The following is a 21,472-nucleotide window of genomic DNA, read 5'->3' as shown; positions in this document are numbered from 1 at the left end:
TCTAGATCAAAATTTCAGACTTCTTACCCACCTGTATTGCTTTTTTACATTATATGATTGTTTCTTCACTAGATTTCATTCATAAACATTTTCCTCCATTTCAGTTTGTATTGCATTCAGACTAGTATGTTCATAAAATAATAAGCTGCAATTGTAAATATTTATTTTAATAGCTTCTATTTCTTTCTTACTTCAAAGAATGGTAGATCACACTTTCGATTCAGAATCCTATATACCCATATAATTTTTCCTCTACACAGATCTTCAGTTTGCCCAAGTTAGTACACTCTTGTATTAAAATAATCTCACCATGCCCTACCACAGGTTTTTTTTGTCTCGGTTTCTGATGAGTATGAGCTGAAAGTCATGGCAGGCACTTAGTGAGTCCTTCTGCAGAGAATGACTTCTTTTTTCTTGGCATGTCAATTTGAGGAAAAACATCTTTTATTGCAAAAAAGTGAATTAATTACTAAATAGATTATCAGTCACACTTTCAAGATCTCAAGGGGGAAAATGAAAAGGAAATATTTGATTTGGATATACCCTTGGAACTTGCACTGTCTTACTAACAGTATGTTGCAAGAAAGGCATTGAAGGAAACTCAAACATAAGCAGGCATTGGGAGTTTCCTTAGTTCAGTTAAAGTACCATATAGATATATATATACACAACTTTGATTGTTCTCCTCGTCCCCTACCAAAAAAATAGAGAAAAACCTTGTATGCCTGATTTTGAGAGGCAGCCTGTTTGTACCTTTTTCACTGGTGGAATAGTTCAGGAACAGTTCATCCTAATGAAAATATTATTCCTGTAATACTGCCAGCTGGGTCAGATGAAGATCATGTTATCTGCTGGTTTTGTGTCAGTACTGCTCATAAAACTTGGACTTGCTAGAGAATTACTTAAGCCCACTTGCTGTTATCTGAATGCTCTTCCATTCATGAATTTGCTTTCTTTGTCCATTCATTCCAGTGATACCTCCTTTGTTTCTTTCCTGCACTGATCATTCAGCAAAAGCACCCTCAAATTTCAGGAGAGTCTTGTGACTCTGTGGGATAAAATCAGATTTTCATTAATGTTGTTATCTTACAGGTTGTGAAGTCAGTCATCTTGTGTATTCTCTGAATGTCATCTACGTGCATTTTCAACTATCTCATTTTTAAATGCTTCATTTTAGATGGTATTTCAGATTACAGTCTATCATGGAGAGCACCCTGTATGTATTGCCTGAAGCATGTTAGAAGGTTACTCCAGCAACCAAAGTTGCCTTTTGTAGAGTTGCTGCATACTCCATTTGCCCTCTGTTCTTCTCTGACTTGTGAGTTCCTCTTCTATTTTCCCCTATTTGGCTCTGTTATATAAATACTGGCTCCCTGCCATGTTCAGCTATAACGAGCTGCAGTATTAACTGATACCATTAAGTCTACAGTTTGAATGCAGGCCACTTCTGCCAGCTCCCAGAGCACTCTCATTGAGTCTTTGATGTGCTTGCATATGTTGGCTGCTCAGGCATTTCTCTAATGATTCCCTTGCAAGGAAGATGCTTTTTGAAGAAAAGCATCTCAGTCTCTCTTGTGCACAATAATCCCCTGAAACCTTTCCTGCCTGTTTAGCTCCCTTGTCATGTTGGTGATACTGAACAGCTTTTCTCAGGCTGGTATTGAACAACAGCTAAGAGTGAATTATTTTTCTATTGCTAGTACTAATTTAAAAGTGTTTTTTTTTTTTAATTGAGCATTCATTTTTTCAAAGTTTAGTTAAAAATATCAGTTTTCCTCTGAGATGTGTATATCCTGGACATACAGTTATAATATTCAGTCTAACACAACTCTCTAACAACTGAACCATAGCAGTAGGGAGATCACTTCCTAGAGGCACAGATCCATGTTTAAACACCTAGGAGGTCTTAGCTCTCACACTTCATTTCAAAGAATCAATCTGATTTTACTGTGAGTAACAGCTGAATAAAAAATTAGCTGAATAAAAATTTCTTACATATTATGCCCCTTTCTTTGGGAACGGTTTGATTATAAAGCCAGGAACTGACCTGTGAGTCCTCACCTCAATCCTATAGCCTTACTGCAACAAAGTATGCTATCCAAAATAACTCTCTCTGTAGTCCAATGTTTAAGTTTGCAGCCTCTATGGTGTTTAAGACTTGAGGATACTTACTTCAGCTGAGATCATAGAATCATAGAATCACAGAATAGTTAGGGTTGGAAAGGACCTTAAGATCATCAAGTTCCGACCCCCCTGCCATGGGCAGGGACACCTCGCTCTAAACCATATCACCCAAGGCCTCATCCAACCTGGACTTGAACACTGCCAGGGATGGAGCATTCACAACCTCCTTGGGCAACCTATTCCAGTGCCTCAGTACCCTAACAGGAAAGAATTTCCTCCTTATATCCAATCTAAACTTCCCCTGTTTAAGTTTGAACCCATTATCCCTTGTCACAGTATGTTAGAGATTGGAAGGGACCTCAAAAGATCATCTAGTCCAATCCCCCTGCCGGAGCAGGAACGCCTAGATAAGGTTACACAGGAACGTGTCCAGGCAGGTTTTGAATGTCTCCAGAGAAGGAGACTCCACAACCTCCCTGGGCAGCCTGTTCCAGTGTTCCGTCACCCTCACTGAGAAGAAGTTTCTTCTCAAGTTTAAGTGGAACCTCTTGTGTTCCAGTTTGTACCCACTGCCCCTTGTCCTATCATTGTTTGCCACTGAGAAGAGCCTGGCTCCATCCTTGTGACACTCCCCCTTTATATATTTATATACACTAATAAGGTCACCCCTCAGTCTCCTCTTCTCCAAACTATAGAGACCCAGCTCCCTCAGCTTTCCTCATAAGGGAGATGCTCCACTCCCTTAATCATCTTAGTTGCCCTGCGCTGGACTCTCTCCAGCAGGTCCCTGTCCTTCTTAAACTGAGGGGCCCAGAACTGGACACAATATTCCAGATGAGGTCTCACCAGGGCAGAGTAGACGGGAAGGAGGACCTCTCTCGACCTACTAACCACCCCCTTCTAATACACCCCAGGATGCCATTGGCCTTCTTGGCCACAAGGGCACAGTGTCGGCTCATGGTCACCCTGTCGTCCACCAGGACCCCCAGGTCCCTCTCCCCTACACTGCTCTCTAACAGGTCATTCCCCAATCTATACTGGAACCTGGGGTTGTTCCTGCCCAGATGCAGGACTCTACACTTTCCCTTGTTATATTTCATCAAGTTATTCCCCGCCCAACTCTCCAGCCTGTCCAGGTCTCGCTGGATGGCAGCACAGCCTTCTGGCGTGTCGGCCACCCCTCCCAGCTTAGTGTCATCAGCAAACTTGCTGATAGTACACTCAATTCCCTCATCTAAACCATTGATGAATATATTAAATAATACTGGTCCCAGTACCGACCCTTGAGGCACTCCACTAGATACAGGCCTCCAACTAGACTCCGCCCCATAGACTACAACTCTCTGGCTTCTCTCCTTCAGCCAGTTCACAGTCCACCTCACTACCCGATCATCCAGACCACACTTCCTCAATTTAGCTGCAAGGATGCTGTGGGAGACCGTGTCAAACGCTTTGCTGAAGTCAAGGTAGACCACATCCACCGCTCTGCCATCATCCATCCACTGTGTTATTTCCTCATAAAAGGCTACGAGATTGGTCAAGCATGACTTCCCCTTGGTGAAGCCATGTTGACTGCTCCTCGTAACCCTCTTATCCTTGATATGCCTTAAGATGGCACCAAGGATAAGGTGTTCCATCACTTTCCCAGGAATGGAGGTGAGGCTGACTGGTCTATAGTTACCCGGGTCCTCCTTCTTGACCTTTTTGAAGACAGGAGTGGCATTTGCTTTCCTCCAGTCCTCAGGCACCTCTCCCATTTCCCAAGACTTGGTAAAGATGATGCAGAGCAGTCTAGCAATGACCTCCGCCAGTTCCCTTGTCCTATCACTACAGTCCCTAATGAAGAGTCCATCCCCAGCATCCCTATATGCCCCCTTCAGATACTGGAAGGCTGCTATGAGGTCTCCATGCAGCCTTCTCTTCTCCAGGCTGAACAGCCCCAACTTTCTCAGCCGATCTTCATACAGGAGGTGCTCCAGTCCCCTGACCATTCTCATGGCCCTCCTCTGGGCTTGTTCCAACAGTTCCATGTCCTTTTTATGTTGAGGACACCAGAACTGTACACAATACTCCAAGTGAGGTCTCACGAGAGCAGAATAGAGGGGCAGGATCACTTCCTTCGACCTTCTAGTCACACGCTTTTTGATGCAGCCCAGGATACAGTTGGCTTTCTGGGCTGTGACCGCACACTGAAGCTGGCTCATGTTCATTTTCTCTTTGACTAGCACCCCCAAGTCTTTCTCCTCAGGGCTGCTCTGAATCTCTTCTCTGCCCAGCCTGCAGCTGTGCCTGGCATTGCTCTGACCCAGGTGTAGGACCTTGCACTTGGCATGGTTAAACTTCATGAGGTTGGCATCAACCCACCTCACAAGCATGTCAAGGTCCCTCTGGATGGCATTCCTTCCCTCCAGCTTATCAACCGAACCACACAGCTTGGTGTCATTGGCAAACTTGCTGAGGGCACACTCAATCCCGCTGTCCATGTCAGCGACGAAGATGTTAAACAAGACCGGTCTCAACACTGATCCCTGAGGGACACCACTCGTTACAGGTCTCCAGCAGGACATTGAGCCATTGACCACAATTCTTTGTGTGCAGCCATACAGCCAGTTCTTAAATCTGCTTAAGAAGCCTCAAGAAATCCTTTCACATCTGTGAAATAGGAAGATTTGCCACAAATACAGCTCCAGAGCCACAACAGAAAGGAAGGGAGGAGATGTATGGGCACTGAGTAGACTTCTTAGTCTGGAGGGTCCAGTGAAAGACAGGTTGACAGAAGACAAGAGGAAGCCAATATTGACATAACATATGTTTTGCTCATTCTGTTGTGTGTGCATACACAGCTGCCACCCAGCCCTTATGCACTGCTGAATGTCTCTATGCAGGCAGGTGTCAGATGTTAAGTAAGACACTTCCAGGCAAACCTTTTTCCACACTCTTGAACGTTTATTTTAGAAATAAGAAGAGCTATTTTGTACCACTTTCATATGGTTTAACCACATAAAAATGACAATAATTTAATTTTTTTAGAATTAGTCTGGGAGGTCTTTCTACAGAAGAGTGTTTACCTTTCCTGTGCAGCATTCAGATTTCTTGGCAGTGCTTGAAGGGACTCTGTCAGGATGAAATAGTATATGACTAGAAAATATACTTTAGTTATAGAACCTAACAGCTTAGAATGCTTTGTTTTTTACCATATATACTATGCGTACAGGGACTGATCCAAAGCTCTTGGCTCCATACTGGTTTGGCTCAAGACTATGCATTTTTCAAGTTCAACCTGCATCATTTACTTTTTCCAGACTGACAATGCAGGGACAAGAGTACTCTGTTCTGAAGTCTCATCACTCCACTAGGACAAGAATTCTAATTCTAGCAGCTTCTCCTGATATGCGTAGCTTGCTTACTATCTGGTATCACTTTCTGGTCTACCTATCTAGCAAAATTGTTATGTGTGCTCAAATTCTTGTAGCAGTGACATTTCAAGAGGCATTCTTGTCTCTGTTGTTATTCGTAACATACTAATGCCTAGACCATACTTCCAAGCTGAGAGTCCCATTGTGCTAGACAGTAAAGAAAGACAGAGTAAGAGATTATAGAGTCATAGAATGATTAGAAGGGAACTTAAAGATCATCTAGTTCCAACCTCCTTGTGCAAATTGATGACTTTTAGCTGGGTTATAAACTAGCAAGTATGCAGATTTTTCCTAAAGTCTGAACACAACAACTGTGGTGAGCTAACAAAGAGGTCAGTTCCACAAGGTTCCCTTAGTTTGATCCTGTAAATACCATATTTACTTTTTTAAGTACAGGATTATTTCCTACTTGAATTTGAATTATGTTATTGTCAGATGCATGCAGGACATCATGGCATTCTTTTTTGTATACCATACATATCGGAAGACTTATTTCAGTTTGGGCGAAACACCCAAAACCAAAGAAGCAGAAAAAAACATAGGTAAGGGCCATGTGAAATAAAACAGGAATTATTTCAGTTAGCATCACATAACACCGTACAGTAAGGGTAAAACTATGTTACTTAAAAAGAAAAAAACAAAAACAGTATTAAAAAAAATCTCCAACAGTACAAGTATTTTAAAAACTAAATTGTAAATTTAGTAGGATAATCATAGCTCAAAGTGCTGCAAGCACCTGTACCTGTTAGAAATAATTCTGCATCCCTCTGATTTTATTCTGTAAAATTATCACTGATATTCTTGTGCTTTTTAGGACTTTGAAATGCTGTCAATCATATATGTCATTTATGATTTTGGTTACTTGCACATGCCTACTCTACTTTGCACATCTCTACATTCTTTACTTTCTGTGTATGAAAGCCCTTAAAAGACACTGGGGACTATGAAAGTACAAGGGTAAGAAAGAATCTGACCTCATATTTCCTGAGCACCTCCAAGGAATCTCCTGTTTAAAGCAGCTGGAAAGAATTGTGAACAAAACGATGTTATGGGTAGGGCAATAGATACAACCTGCAAAAGAAATTTCGAACACTGGAAAAACAAACCCTTTCTCTTTTCTGAAATGCACCATTTCTTTCTGGAAGAAGAAACAGACACCCTCTTCTGCAGAAGCCAAGATGTCCAAAGAGTTTATGTGGCCTGCTAGGCACTGAGATTTGAACTACCAACAGAAACATTGTGCACTTATACCAGTACCAACCAACAAGTTGCTGGAGGCAACAGCTATTACCATCACTTGAATAAAGAAACTCTGGCAACTAACCGTGTATCAAAATAGATTCTGAAACAAGAAAATGCCTTCTATTTAGCACCTACTCAAGTATCTTACTTTAGACTGTGCCAAAACTGAAGGGTAGCTGATATCCACGTAAATTCTAACAACTTTATGGGAAAATCTGGGAAGACCTTTCCCCCAAGATCATTCATATGGAGAACATGCTCCAGATTAGTTTAGCTGGCTGCCAGATGTCACTCCTATTCCACCGCTAAATAATTCCCAGTACCTGTGTCAAGCTTTAGTGGCCTTCAGTGTATTATGTCCTGGAAGGTGACCAGGGCAACTTCTAAGTGCTTGTGGTGATGCTCAGGACATATCCTGTCCTGTTATAAAATCAGCAAATGTCATGGGCAGATGGAGCACAGAAGGGAAGTAATGTGGCTTTTTGGTCTGTCAGCATTCTCATATAGGGAGGAAAAAATATTTCTTACCTACTGGTGGTTTCAATTTATTATGGGTGTTAATGAGAAGGAAGGAATGAATGCTCAAAATAACTTTATAAAATAGAAAAGTTAGAATTGTTCTGTGACTGTAAGATGGCACAACTCTGAATTATTATTTCCATAATGTGTTTACTAACGATGCATTTTAAACGTGCTGAAAAGTTTCTGTTGACTGCTGATCTCAAACTCTCAGAGTAGTTTTCCTCTGCTTCTTCCACAATTTCTGCTTCATGATGCTGAAGCATGTTTCATGCTTCATGCATGTTTCATAACTTTCCTGCATTGTCTGCCTCAATTGTGCTTGAAGCCTGAGGGTGTCTTTCTTCATGATCAGTCTCTTTAGTTTCTGCCGGGCTTTGTTTCTTCAAAAGCAGGTTCTTTGAGCCTTCCTTGTCCTGAATGCTTTATTTGCTTCCCCAGCAATCAGTTTCAAATATGTCATGCAGAAAATGAAGCTGTTTTTCAGGATTAAAAAAAGTGGCAGTGTCTAGCTCTCACACTTTCATTTGGCATGTGAGAGTATGTCCAGGCCAGTGTAGCATTTTACATCAAGTTGATGTGAAGATTATTTTCTTATATTCTCATTTTGAGCATAGGACTTTCTTGTGTACATTTTTTTGCATATCTCTGAAGTGCATTCTTGTAGAGAACAAGATTGGAAGACCTAATAATTTAACCAAATTTCTGTGTATGGCTGAAAGAATTAGAGGTTCTGTTCAATGGAGCTCTTAGAGCAAAATCTGGTTTTAATGTTATAGACACTAAAATTCAGTCACCAGCAAGCCTGCTGATGCAGGATTTACATAACTAAGGTAGAGAAGGGCCAGCTCAGTGACAGGTGTTCACCCAGGGTTTGAAAAAGACCTATCCCCCTGCTCTTCCATTGCATCTCTTAAGACCTTAGCACTCCCTACCTCCACTGCAAGAAAAAGTCAGTCAGGAGTCCAACAACTGGATCTTCTGGAAGAAATTCCTGCTCAGCAATTCACTGATGCATTTCCTTACGGAGTTTCTTAGTATCTTCTTCTTTTTGTTGTTGTTAAAGACAGAAAAAAAGCCAGCTGATTATATACAGTAAGTTTCGAAATACAATGGCCAGAAATACAAATACAAATGGCCAGAAATACAAAAACCAAAAACGTTTTATTTAGGACACAAGGCTATTCCCATGATATCGCAGGAGTCCCAAAGACTTAAGTCCAAGGACTTTTGACAAGAACTGAAAATGCAAAAGAACAGTAAATAGCCTTAGCCTCAGCCTCATCCTGCAGTTACAAGAAGGATGACAGTGATCAGAGAAGTGTTCCCTTTCATTTACTGCTTTTTCTTGGCATCTGTCATTGCAAAAAGAGAAAAATTCAGGTGACCTTTTTCTGTGCTAAAGGTTTTTCTCTGTTGACCCCTTCACAGATGGGAGATTGGGAAATGGAGCACCTGCAGTCTTACTTGTGGGGTTGGATTGCAAACACGGGATGTCTTCTGTTCTCATCTGCTGTCAAGAGAAACTAATGAGACCATCATTTTGGCAGATGAATTGTGTTATAAACCTAAGCCATCCCTTGTGCAAGCCTGTAATCGCTTTGACTGCCCACCATCCTGGTATCCTACAGAATGGCAAGAGGTAAGAATGTATGTGTAATCTCATTTTATGACTGTTAAAGTAGCTACTTATGCATTACGGATGGAGCATTTTGCTTTAGCCCATCAAGAGGATTCATTAATCAGTCCAAGAAGCCATTCAAAAACTGAGAAAATTTGCCTTACAAATGCATTATTTTCAGAGGTAAATAATGACTATACCTACTTCTAATGCAAAGTTAATGTAAACTATTCATATCTAGCTGTAGATTCCAGATAAAAATACCTGGAATATAAGAGTCAGCTGCCATGAGTGGATTTGGGTTAACAATGTCAGGTTTTCTAAGAATACAAAGCTATAAGGATCAAGAAGGAGCGAATTTCTAAAGCATGTTGGGTATTCCATATATTCTCAAATAATAATTCAGTCTAGGGTAGAAATTATTCTCATCCTTCAGAGTCACAAATGAGTGTTAGGCACTTCCCTATGGGAGATGGATACGTTGTTTACCTTAGCACTGAATGTTGTTGTCTACCCAGTGGATCTGTACAAGGATTTCCATCTTTGGAATACAACCTGAAATGAGTTTGTTTGCTGCCATCTGATTGCAAATAATAACACTTGTATAATTAAAAAAACCTTAAAGATGCTTCTGTTGGATATAATATTGCGCAGGAAGAAAGGATCCTGCCATGTTGTCAAGAGTGAAGGAAATATTTGCTGTGTGGTGGAGGTGCGAGCAAAAGGCCTATTTAAATCTTTGATTTTACTGGATGCAAAGATTCATTTCATCCTATAGAAAAATATGGTGCTTGCATATGCCTACCCAGTCTCCATCTATAAAATCCCTCCTAACAGCCAGGGAGATGTTAATGTACTCACTAAACGAAGTTGAAAAGTCTGTGAAGCTGTACTCATGGGTCAGCTCTGGGTTTGGGCAACCAACCCAGTAGCAAAGATTTGTGTCACACTGACATTTTGCTGAAACTAGATAACTATCCTATGGCGTTAGTCCTATGTTTAAAAGAATTCAGTGATATTTCATGCTTTAATTTGTCTGCTGATGTTCACATACACATATTTGCTTAGTTGTACTTTTGAATATTTCTAGCTATACTCATAAACGCTATAGTATTCTACTAGCACACAGCATAATAAAGGCAAGCATTTCAAAGTTAGTGCATGCTAGAATGAGAGCCTATGTTCATTAAAATCCTATAATTGGCCAAAAAGTCTTTTCAGAAATAAATTTTCTGTAAGTTTATATGAGCAATCAGAAGAGACATACGTTACAGCTTGCTGAAAATTTGATTTTCCTCTAACAGTGACCATTTGCTATAAGCCATCCTAGAATGGTACCAAAATAGTTACTACTAAAGCTGTTGTAAAACAGACATTTTTCAAAATTTGAAAATCTTCCTCAATTATGTGACTATATATATTTCTGCCTGTCTAATGTTTTGGCCATTTTTTTCTCTGCTCTCTTACATGCTGTCTTTCTAAAAGGTGTAGCAGATCTTAGGGAGGAGGGACCTCAATTAATTATGAAGGCTTTAATAAGCATATTAATCATGAGTTTAATCAAGCTGCTTAGTTCGCACCTTTTGTTTTAGCTGCTGCCTTCTCTGGCTGGGTGGAGAAAAAGAACCTGAGTTGCAGGTCATTGCTGCAGCTTAACAAAGGTCATATCATAGCTCTGCTGCTCTTCCACAGGCTTTGCAAGCTGACCAGCTCTGTACTTAGCTCCTCATCCCTTGGGCACTGACTGAGTGTTTCTTGAGCTTACCTTTCACCAGGAGAAAACAGCACAAAAAATGTACCTCTCTACTTAACTGGCTTCTGTCTCTGTTTAGATAAGCATAGTGCAAGAAAAAAACAAAACTAACAAAAACAAAAAAAAGCCTAATCCATCAAAATTAAGTTCCATTCTCTCAGTTTTTAAAGACATTTGTCTTCCTTCTTTACACCACCAATTCTGTACAGTTATTTCTATCCTGTAGAAAGCCAGGCCTCACAGTTCAGTGTCACACTTTTCCCTTGGATGACCTCCCTGTGAAAAGCTGAACCATCAGGAGACTGGATTGCACTTAAGAATTATTACAGCTGTTGGGTCCTGAAATGTGTGAGGGAAAAGGTCATTTGAACAAGATGTGAGTGGCTGAGACTTCTCTTGGAGGTGAGCTCCAGTTATGCGGCAGAGATGCCATGGGCTCTCCAGCAGAAGAAATCCTTTCTTTGCATTAAGGGATCCACAACATCTCCCCTCTCAGCAGATTCTTCAGAGAGTTTCCCACATACAGGGAGACAGAGGGCCATGTAGGCAAGCGCCCTCTTCACCCTGAGGAAGGTTGTTTAAAACTTCACCAACACTGGAGGGTAACATCTGGTCGCCACACAGCCTGATTTGAAGCCATTTCTTTGGTCTCATCTGTGGACTTTGTCATGCTCTTCAGAGCACTGTCTTACAGTAGTTTCAAGAAAACAAACAAAACAAAAGATTTAAACTTATGAAAGGGTTGTCTGAATTAAATGCCATTAGAAGCCCCAGTGTTCTTGGCAGATAAACACATGATAATTATCAGTGCTGTAACATTCCAAGCGATTTTTTAAATATCTCTTTACAGAATCAAGACTATTTATTTTTAAATAGTTATTTTTCTTAGCTAAATCCATTAGGTTGTTTATCTTGCTTTCAGTAGTGTGCCTCTGGAGGGAAGTGGATATGATCTTTCCTTTTGTCATGGTTTAAGCCCAATCGATAACTCAGAACCATGCAGCTGTTCGCTCACATCCCCCTAACTGTCCCCTCTGGGCAGGATGGGGGGTAGAACTGAATGAATGTAAACCCCATGAGTTCAAATAAGAACAGTCCAGTAACTAAAGTACAACATAAAACTAATAATAATAATTACCATTGTTGTTGGTTTTGTTATGATTATTATTGTTATTATCATTATTATTATGTAAATAACAAGGGGAGAGAATATAAAACTAAAAGGGGAAAGGGAAAAAAAAAACATAAACATAAGTGATGCACAATATAATTGCTCACCACATGCTGACCACTCTCCAGCCCTGCCTGAGCAGCGATCTGCCCTTCCAAGTGACTCCCCCCAGTTTACATACTGGGCATGACATGCTGTGGTATAGAATAACCCTCTGTCTAGTTTGGGTTGGGTTTTCTGTCACTGCTTCCTCCCAGCTTCTTGTGCCGGAAGCATGAGAGACTGAAAATTCCTTGACCAGGGTAAGCACTGCTGAGCAGCAACCAAAACGTTGTGCGACCAGCATTGTTCTCAGACTAAAGCCAAAACACAGCACTGCACCAGCTACTAGGAAGGAGATAAATAACTGTTGCAGCTGAACTCAGAACACCTTTCTAAAAGACCCTGTCAATATCTACTCTGAAAACCTCGAATGGAAGACACCCATTAGTAAATGGATGGTTGCACTCAGAAAGTTGGTCTCAACAGCTAGATGCCTATATGCAGATTGGTGACAATCGGTGGTCATCATGGAATGTTATTTGCACCAGTACTGTTCAACTCTTTTTTCAGCAACATGGACAATAGGATTGAGTGCGCCCTCAGCAAGTTTGCCGATGACACCAAGCTGTGTGGTTCGGTTGATACGCTGGAGAGAAAGTATGCCATCCAGAGGGACCATGACACGCTTGAGAGGTGGCCAGTGCTAACCTCATGAAGTTCAACAGTGTGAAGTGCAAGGTCCTGCATGTGGGTCAGGGCAATCTCAATCTCCAGCTGGGCAGAGACTGGATGGAGAGCAGCCCTAAGGAGAAGGACTTGGGGGTGTTGGTCGATGAGAAAACGAACATGAGCTGGCTTCTGTGTGTGCTCACAGCTGACAAAGACAACTGTATCCTGGGCTACATCAAAAGGAGCGTGACCAGCAGGTTGAAGGAGGTGATCCTGCCCCTCTACTCTGCTCTGCTCTCATGAGATCGCTGCCTGCAGTACTGCGTTCAGCTCCGGCCCCCAGCACAAGAGGGATGTAGACCTGCTGAGCAAGTCCAGATGAGGGGCACAAAGATGATCAGGGGGCTTGAGCACCTCTCCTAGGGAGACAGGCTGAGAGACTTGGGCTTGTTCAGCCTGGAGAAGAGAAGGTTCATGGGAAACCTTACAGCAGCCTTCCAGAATCAAAAAGGGGCCAACAAGAAACCTGGTGAGGGACTTTTTAAAAGGACATATAGTGATAGGACAAGGGGGAATGGTTTTAAACTGACAGAGGGGAGATTTAGATTAGACGTCAGGAAAAAAAATTCTCTATGAGGGTGGTGATGCACTGGAACAGGTTACCCAAAGAAACTGTGATTGCCCCATCCCTGGCAGTGTTCAAGGCCAGGCTGGACATGACTTTGAGCAACCTAGCCTAGTGGAAGGTGTCCCTGCCTGTGGCAGGAGGGGTGGAACTAAATGATTTTTAAGGTCCCTTCCAACCCAAACTGTTCTGTGTATATATGATTCTACTAAATCTTCATTGTCCTTTGGTTTGTTATTGAATTAAGCACCATAGTTTGAGTCTCCACATTTATTTTTTTATTTTTTTTAGGTGTTTGGGATATCTTTGCTCCAAAAATAATTATGCTCCAAAGATAATTGAACAATGGCTTGACAACACAGTCAGCGTGGGAAAACAAGTAACGTTTTCAGATAGTTCCCTAGTTATTTTTTCTCAATATTGTAAAAAGTCGTTTCTAAATCTTCAAGTGTCAAGCCTTAGAAAGCAACTGGAAGACCTGCTGAGAGAAAAATGTTTAGTCCCTCTGCAGATGCTTTGTCTTACTGTAGAGTCGTAGCAGAGAATTCATTTGTGAGAGTAAGGCCAAAACTTGTACAGCTGTAGTCCCACCACCTTGAGCAGATGACAGTGGAATATTAAACAGCCTGGGAGAGATGAGGAGTAGGACAATCACTTCCTCAACTGTCCTTGTAAGCAGGACGACCATAAAATGACATACTTTCAAACATTCAGCTACTGCCCCAAACCGCTAACAGTTATCATGCTGAGAGTTGCTTAGCCCATTATTTTTCATTAGTAATTGCCTTTTTTCACAAGTTTGAAAGACACTAGCTTCCCTGTCTCACAAACAATAGAAGTGGTGGTTTTGCCTGAATCCTCTTCCTTGTATGCAGTATGCATGTGTGTAGGTGCTCATAGGCATGTGCTGAGGCAGAAGGATGTCCTGCTTTCCCTCTCTGATTTCAATGGTGACCATCAGTTCTTAATTTTAATTATCATTCACACATCATTGTATGAGAGGAACAAACACTAAAGGAATGACTGCTGTGGGAGGTGCCAAGGCCACCATTTCACCAGCAGTTTACAGTGACTGCTACTAAACGAGAAAATAGCTGCTGCTGGAATCTCTTTTTTGCCCTTACAACACCCATTCCCTTATATCTCCAGAAGTGCCATGCAATCACGGAACGGTCCTGGTTAAAGCTAGCCAGAAATAAAATTAGTTTTAACCGAGATTAATTTCCCACATTTGTGTTCACTACACAGCCACACAAATGCTTATGCCAGAATATGGGAAAAGGCAGCACAAAACCAGGAATGACTGGCTAGCAGACTTTGGTTTATGGGTTTTCATCTTTGGTGTCTGCCTTGCCTTACGTTTGCTTAAGCTAATTGCTGAACTAGGCATAATCAGGGAGCATTGTGGAACGATGTCAGTCTGGTAGTTGGTACCCTGTCAAAGTCTCAGATCCCTCATAAAGAAGTGTTAGGAGATACTGGCCTTGGCTCTGTTCAGAAGCTGTGGGGAGCAGGAATATCAGGAAACATAGTTCAGCCACAGTTTACCTACTTGTGTGGGTGAGATGCAACCACCCTGTGATACAAGCACACTGTGATACAGTACTTTATTGTAATGGTGCTGTAGGGTCATTTTGACCAGCAGAAAGAGCACATTAGTCAGATGTGAAATGGTTGAGTGAGAATCCTCAAAAAACTACTCTTTCATATTTCCTGTAAACACAAGCAGATGTTGTTGTTATTGATTACCCCTTTTCTTGGAAAAACGCGAGGGCTGGAAGCTTGCACTAGAGAAAAATCAGCAAAGACCCCAGGGCAGTGTAGGCTCCAGAGGTGAAATGTAAGTCCAGGCACAGTTCCAGTGCAGTAATCCAGGACTGTCCTAGAAGAGTGTTCCTGCAGAAAGGATGAATCACATTACTGCATTTGACTCTCTCTGGCACTTACCAGTAGAGTTTGGTGTTGAGTAGTAAGTTATTCTTCACAGAACAAAGCTGTGTAAGTGACTGAAGGGCAAGAATCAAGAAAAGATCTGTTTTGTCTTTTCATTTTGTCTAGTGGCAATGGAAGGACATGAAAACTTCCTGGGATTTGACTGATTGACAGAAGGAACATACTTTTGTTGTATTCATACAGTGATTAACCCATTTTGGCTCTTGTATGCAATAACAGTCTGTAGGCAATCTTGCAGTAATACCTTTAGTATATTTTTCTTGATTTGCCCTCTCCTTAGGAATGAATTATCTTCAAATGAAAGGTTGATAAATGTTTTGTTGAAAATTAAAGTACTGTTTTACTTGCTTAATTTTTTTAACCCTTTGAGCTTTGTAGCATTTTAAGTAAGCAGGAGAAAAACTATTTTTATTCATTAGAGAGCAAACCTAATGGAATATAAATATCTTTTTCTACATTCCTTTTCTATGTTTCAAGGAAAATGCATATCCTACATAAATAGGCTAGCATTAGGTTCATGCAACTCTGTCTATGTGAGAGAGAAGGACCCCTCATGACTGCAAGATTTTCTAAAACAGTCACTTTGTAACTGCTTCTTCATACGGTTTTCTGTTTTTCAAGCATAACTCCTATGTTGCAAGCTATAAGCAACTTCTGGTCACATCACTGCAGTGCAAGGTCCCCCTTCTTCTTTGCTAGGAGAAAAAGAGCTAGCTGGACAGAGCAGCTAGTCCAGTTCAGCTAGAACTGGGGAGCTTTCATCAGTCTCAAGAAAAGGATCCTCAGGAGAAAAGACTGAGCAATAAAGTTTACAGAAAAGATTCAGGAAATCTATTAAATCTGCTTGTTTCAAAACTTCCTGCCCTGCTTAGAAAATGGATACCGAAAGGGGTATCTGATTAAAGAAAGAGGGGAGGTGGGTTATCTTGATATTGATAATTCCAGTTCACTATGATGCAAATAAACCTTCCTCCTTACCTTCTGGAAAGAGTACACACTGCTCTCATGTCAGCTGTAAGTATTAAGAAGTGCATGGATATTTAGTGGTTTATTATATTAATCTTATAAACCAGTTACTGAGATTAATAGGAGATTGCAGCTGACATACAGCTTCTGTATGAATTAAAAATCAGAGAAATGCCATAGAGAAAGAAGTGTTCAAAGACAGGAATTCTGGGCTGGACAGTTAAGTTTTGAGATGCACTAGCAACAGACCTCATGCAGGTCAGAAACAAGAAATGAGAAAATTACAAAAAGAAGAAAAGGCAAAGTGATAAAGTGGGGAAATTTTTATTTATCACACTCTCAAATATCCGTTTGTTTTCTTGCCAGTACAAACCTTTTTTGAAAAGTTAAATTTGAATATGTAGTTCAGGCTAACTATTTTATAGGTAGTTATCTAATATTTTTAATCAAATCTTGGAAATGCAGGTCTTGAATCATCTGCTGAAGGTGACTTTTCCACTCTCTTCGGCACTGTCAGTAGCACAGTCAGAACTCAGAGATATTAGGACGTAGATCCTCCACATGATGTGCAAGAGTCTCATTTTTCAGTTGGTGGTTACAGGAAAGGACAACTTTTCCATGTCCGTAACTGCCGTTCTCACCTATTGTTTCCATGTCTTTTGTACAAACATCTGAAAACAGAACACTTCAGAAATACTGAAGAATTTTTCTAGATATTAGCAAAATACACTGCTTCTATTGTCAAAAATATTTTTGACATTTATAAAAGAAGTCTGCTTTGACATCTCTGAATTATTTTATATATATATATATATGTATTTTCTACATGGCTAAAGTTGAGTGTTGATTTCTACCCAACTTCACAAGTAATATTTGCTGCAAGTTGCCATCATGCGAGAGGGATGTGTGGCTGACTTTGCTCTCCCACAGTGTTCACAGACATGTGGCAATGGTGTCCAGAAGCGAGATACACTTTGTAAGCAGCATCTGGCGGATGGAAGCTTGTTAGAACTGCCAGAAACCTTCTGCTCCACACCAAGGCCAGTTACTCAACAAGTCTGCAAAAATGAGGATTGTCCCAGCGAGTGGCTTCTCTCTGACTGGACACAGGTATGTTATTTGTATGCATGAGTATTGTTCTGTTCTTGGGGATTAAGCTTCTCAGTCATTTGGGATGGAGGAGCCAAATGACCTTAGACTGCACAAAGTGTGTTATTCCCAATTTTGTCCTGTAATCTGTCCCTAGCATTCTGGTAGGGGATGTGATCACTAGTGCAATGTTATTTTTTGGAGACTGCATCTGCAGATGTGCTTTAGCAATCCAGCCAAACCATTAAGACCCCCCTCTGGCATAAACACAAGACATGCTCAAAACAATAAATCCCCGCCTCTGTCCATGGCTATGCTTATGTTCATCCAAGGCATCAGTGAAGAGTAATCTTTACTCCCCCATGCTAAATACTTTTTCTTCCCAAAGCCTGGCTGTTCTGTTGTCAATAGCTTTTTCCTCTTGGGGCCTTCCCCTGCAATGCAGAGAAGAGAATGAAGGGATTCCTGCAGTCTGCTATAGTCACATCATTACGGACTCGAAGCTTCCTTCATTCTAGGACACTGCTCTTGCAATGTTAGCTAGCTACTTCCTTCCTTCAATTTAGGGTTGGCAGAACTAACTCACTCTACTGACTTCTCTTGCACTTCCCCAGGCTCCCTTTCTGGCCCCAACTGGCTTAAGAAAAAAATATTTTATATTTATAACAGTGTAACTGAAAACATAATTTGACCTTTAAATGACAGTAAACATGAAAGTCATTCCTCATCTTGCAACTTCTGCCATCTCTCCTAGTTCTCTTTCATGTAAGGAGGTGGAAACTGTTGTCATTGTGAAAGAAACACCAGTTACCTAACAGAGCTGTCCCACCTGCACTCGTCATATGTTGATCTCTTTTAACCTTTTACTCAAATAAGTAGATATTCTCATGAAGTCTGCTGCCAGGAGAAACACAGACATTCTGGCAATGAAGATGGTAATTCTGTCCCCAAGCTGTCCTTCATAAGCAGTTGCAATGTGATTTATGTTCTTACCTTTAGTGTGTTTTCTCCACCTCATCTCCAATTCCTTCTCCAATTCACTTCTATACCTCCTACACCTACAGAAGTGCATGTGTATCTTTGTGCTTCCAGCTTTACAGCACTCAACACACTTTCCACAACCTTTACAGACTGCTGTCTGGGTCCCAGTGCAATGCTGTATGCATTATATACATATGATGCTATTATTATTACATTATATACATACACAGTATATATGATGCTGTATACATAATTATAAAAAGAAATAGGCATGCTGAATTCCACTGAACTATGCCCGTCATGCACCACAGGGTAATAGTAATTAATACCCCTTTCCGTATGACATGTGTGGTAACTACAAGCCTGAGGTAACTCACTGGCATCTGAAACACTCATAAAATCATAGAATAGTTAGGGTTGGAAAGCACCTTAAGATCACCTAGTTATAACACCCCTCCCATTGGCAGGGACACTTCACAATAAACCATCTCACCCAAGGCTCTGTCCAACCTGGCCTTGAACACTGCCAGGGATGGAGCATTCACAACTTCCCTGGGCAACCCATTCCAGTGCCTCACCACCCTTACAGTAAAGAACTTCTTCCTTATATCCAATCTAAACTTCCGCTGTTTAAGTTTTAATCCGTTACCCCTTGTCCTATCACTACAGTCCCTAATGAAAAGTCCGTCCCCAGCATCCGTATAGCCCCCCTTCAGATACTGGAAGGCTGCTATGAGGTCTCCATGCAGCCTTCTCTTCTCCAGGCTGAACAGCCCCAACTTTCTCAGCCTATCTTCATATGGGAGGAGCTCCAGTCCCCTGACCAACCTCGTGGCCCTCCTCTGGACTTGTTCCAACAGTTCCATGTCTTTTTTTATGTTGAGGACACCAGATCTGCACACAATACTCCAAGTGAGGTCTCATGAGAGCAGAGGAGCAGGATCACCTCCTTCAACCTGCTGGTCACGCTCCTTTTGATGCAGCCCAGGATACACTTGGCTTTTTGGGCTGTGAGCGCACACTGAAGCCGGCTCATGTTCATTTTCTCATCGACCAACACCCCCAAGTCCTTCTCCTCAGGGCTGTCCTGAATCTCTTCTCTGCCCAACCTGTAGCTGTGTCTGGGATTGCTCCGACCCAGGTGTAGGACCTTGCACTTGTCATGGTTAAACTTCATAAGGCTGGCATCAACCCACCTCACAAGCGTGTCAAGGTCCCTCTGGATGGCACTCCTTCCCTCCAGCGTATCAACCGAACCACACAGCTTGGTGTCATCAGCAATCTTGCCGAGGGCACACTTAATCTCAACTCATCTATTTATTATTTCTTTATCAATTCTTTGGTTCAGGAATTTTGCAGATGACACCAATTTGGCTGTGAGTGTTGATCTGCTGAAGGGTAGGAAGGCTCTGCAGAGAGATCTGGACAGGCTGGATCAATGGGATGTTGCCAGTGGTATGAGGTTCAACAAGGCAGAGTGCCAGGTCCTGCATTTGGGCCACAACAACCCCATGCAGTGCTCCAGGCTTGGGGAAGAGTGGCTGGAAAGATGCCCAGTGGAAAAGGACCTGGAGGTGCTTATAGGCAGAGCTGAACATAAGCCAGCTTGTGCCCAGGCAGCCAACAAGGCCAATGGCATCTTGGCCTGTATCAGAAACAGTGTGGCCAGCAGGGCCAGGGCAATGTTCATCCCCTGTACTGAGCACTGGTGAGGCTGCATCTCAAATCCTGTGTTCATTTATGGGCCACTCACTGCGAGAGACGCTGAGGTGCTGGAGCAGGTCCAGAGAAGGGCAATGAAGCTGGTGGAGGGCCTGGAGAACAAGTATTACAAGGAATGGCTGAGGGAACTGAGGTTGTTTAGTCTGGAGAGGAGGCTCAGGATGAGGGTGGTACCTTATCGCTCTCTACAATTAGCTGAAAGGAGGATGAGCTAGGAAGTGGTTCATCTCTTTTCCCAAGTAACAAGTGATAGAACAAGAGGAAACGGCCTCAAGCTGCACCAGGGGAGGTTTAGATTGGATATTAGGAAAAATTCCTTCACCGAGAGGGTGATGAGGTATTGACACAGGCTGCCCAGGGAAGTGGTGGAAACACCGTCCCTGGAAGTGTTCAAAAACCATGTAGACAAGGTTCTAAATGACATGGTTTAGTGATGGACTTGGCAGTCCTGCACAATGGTTGGACTTGATTATCTTAAAGGTCTCTTCCAAGCTAGTTGATTCTGTGATTCTACAATTCTGTAATTCTAATACATCTGCAACAGTAAAGCTCAAATACTAAGTTTAGGCCAGATTTTAGCAGAACAGGATGTAGCCATAAAGTACAACCCAATGTGGTCTGCTCTTGGCTATGAGCAGGAGATCTTCTAGCCAGCTCATGCAGACATAACAGAAACAAAATGCAAAGGCAAGCTCTGTACTGTAGCACAGTACCATTGATACAAAGGGCACCATCTGAGAGAAAAAGTACTAAATGGAGCGTGGGAAGATTCAGAGTCTCAGAAGACAGAAAATACCTGATATTTTGTCTCCCTACTCTGCCTACACTGTTTGTAACTGAATGGCTGGGTGCTGCTCTGCCTCGTTCCACTCCAGCATTTTGAAAGCTGTAACAGATCTATCCCATGGTATGAGTATGCAATGTGGATATGGGAGGTGAGGAGGTGTGTGTGACAGGAGCACCTTTTACTTTTAATACACCTTGTTCCTAATGTTTCTTATTCTGTGCCTAGTGTTCAGTGAGCTGTGGAGAGGGCACCCAGAGTCGAAATGCGATTTGCAGAAAGATGCTGAAAACCGGGCATTTTGTCATCATCAATTCCTCACTGTGCCCACCTTTGCCATTCTCATCCTTGACCAGGCCCTGTGCTCTAGGCACCTGTACAAGTAAGTGGAAAAGATGCTTAGGAATGTCTGGGGAAAGGGGGCTTGGATGTTCATCACTAAGAAATCCATGCTGTCACCAGTTCCAAAAACTTGCACTAGTGTTATTTGGTCTTGAAGAGTGGCTGCTGCTGCTAAGTTTTTCTGTTTGTGAGCAAGTGTGCTTTAGCAATGAGGCAAGCCAGTGGATGAGAGCTTTACATTTTACTGTTGGAGCTAGGTCTGAGCCAATATGCTGGAAGGGAGATACTAGTTTCTGGAAGAACTGGCTCAAAATTCTGACCAAATCTAGGTCTAAATTTCACAACTGGAATGTAGAGGCTCAGAGATACAGCACAGCAGCCCAAGGGCAATTGCAAATAAACTGTTAGAACAGCTGCGAAGGAAATGTTTGATAAGGGATGTTGTTGAAGATA

At 41.9% G+C, this 21,472-nt stretch overlaps 1 protein-coding gene across 2 annotated transcripts in view; it reads left to right on the top strand.

Moving 5' to 3' along the window:
- Positions 1-21,472, top strand: part of ADAMTSL1 (ADAMTS like 1) — a 183,501-nt gene that overhangs the window by 117,592 nt on the left and 44,437 nt on the right. For both annotated transcript variants that reach the window (XM_061359996.1, XM_061359995.1), the window contains 3 exons: positions 8,733-8,943; positions 17,032-17,211; positions 20,906-21,059. In XM_061359996.1, coding sequence (XP_061215980.1) covers positions 8,733-8,943; positions 17,032-17,211; positions 20,906-21,059 — 545 coding nt within the window. The remainder of the gene's footprint in view (positions 1-8,732; positions 8,944-17,031; positions 17,212-20,905; positions 21,060-21,472) is intronic.

This window comes from Neopsephotus bourkii, unplaced genomic scaffold (assembly GCF_033783945.1).
Source record: "Neopsephotus bourkii isolate Nb327-2 ecotype Australia unplaced genomic scaffold, CSIRO-AGI_Nbou_v1 NB_1002, whole genome shotgun sequence".
Lineage (NCBI taxonomy): Eukaryota > Metazoa > Chordata > Aves > Psittaciformes > Psittacidae > Neopsephotus > Neopsephotus bourkii.
This window is presented reverse-complemented; position numbering and strand designations above follow the sequence as displayed.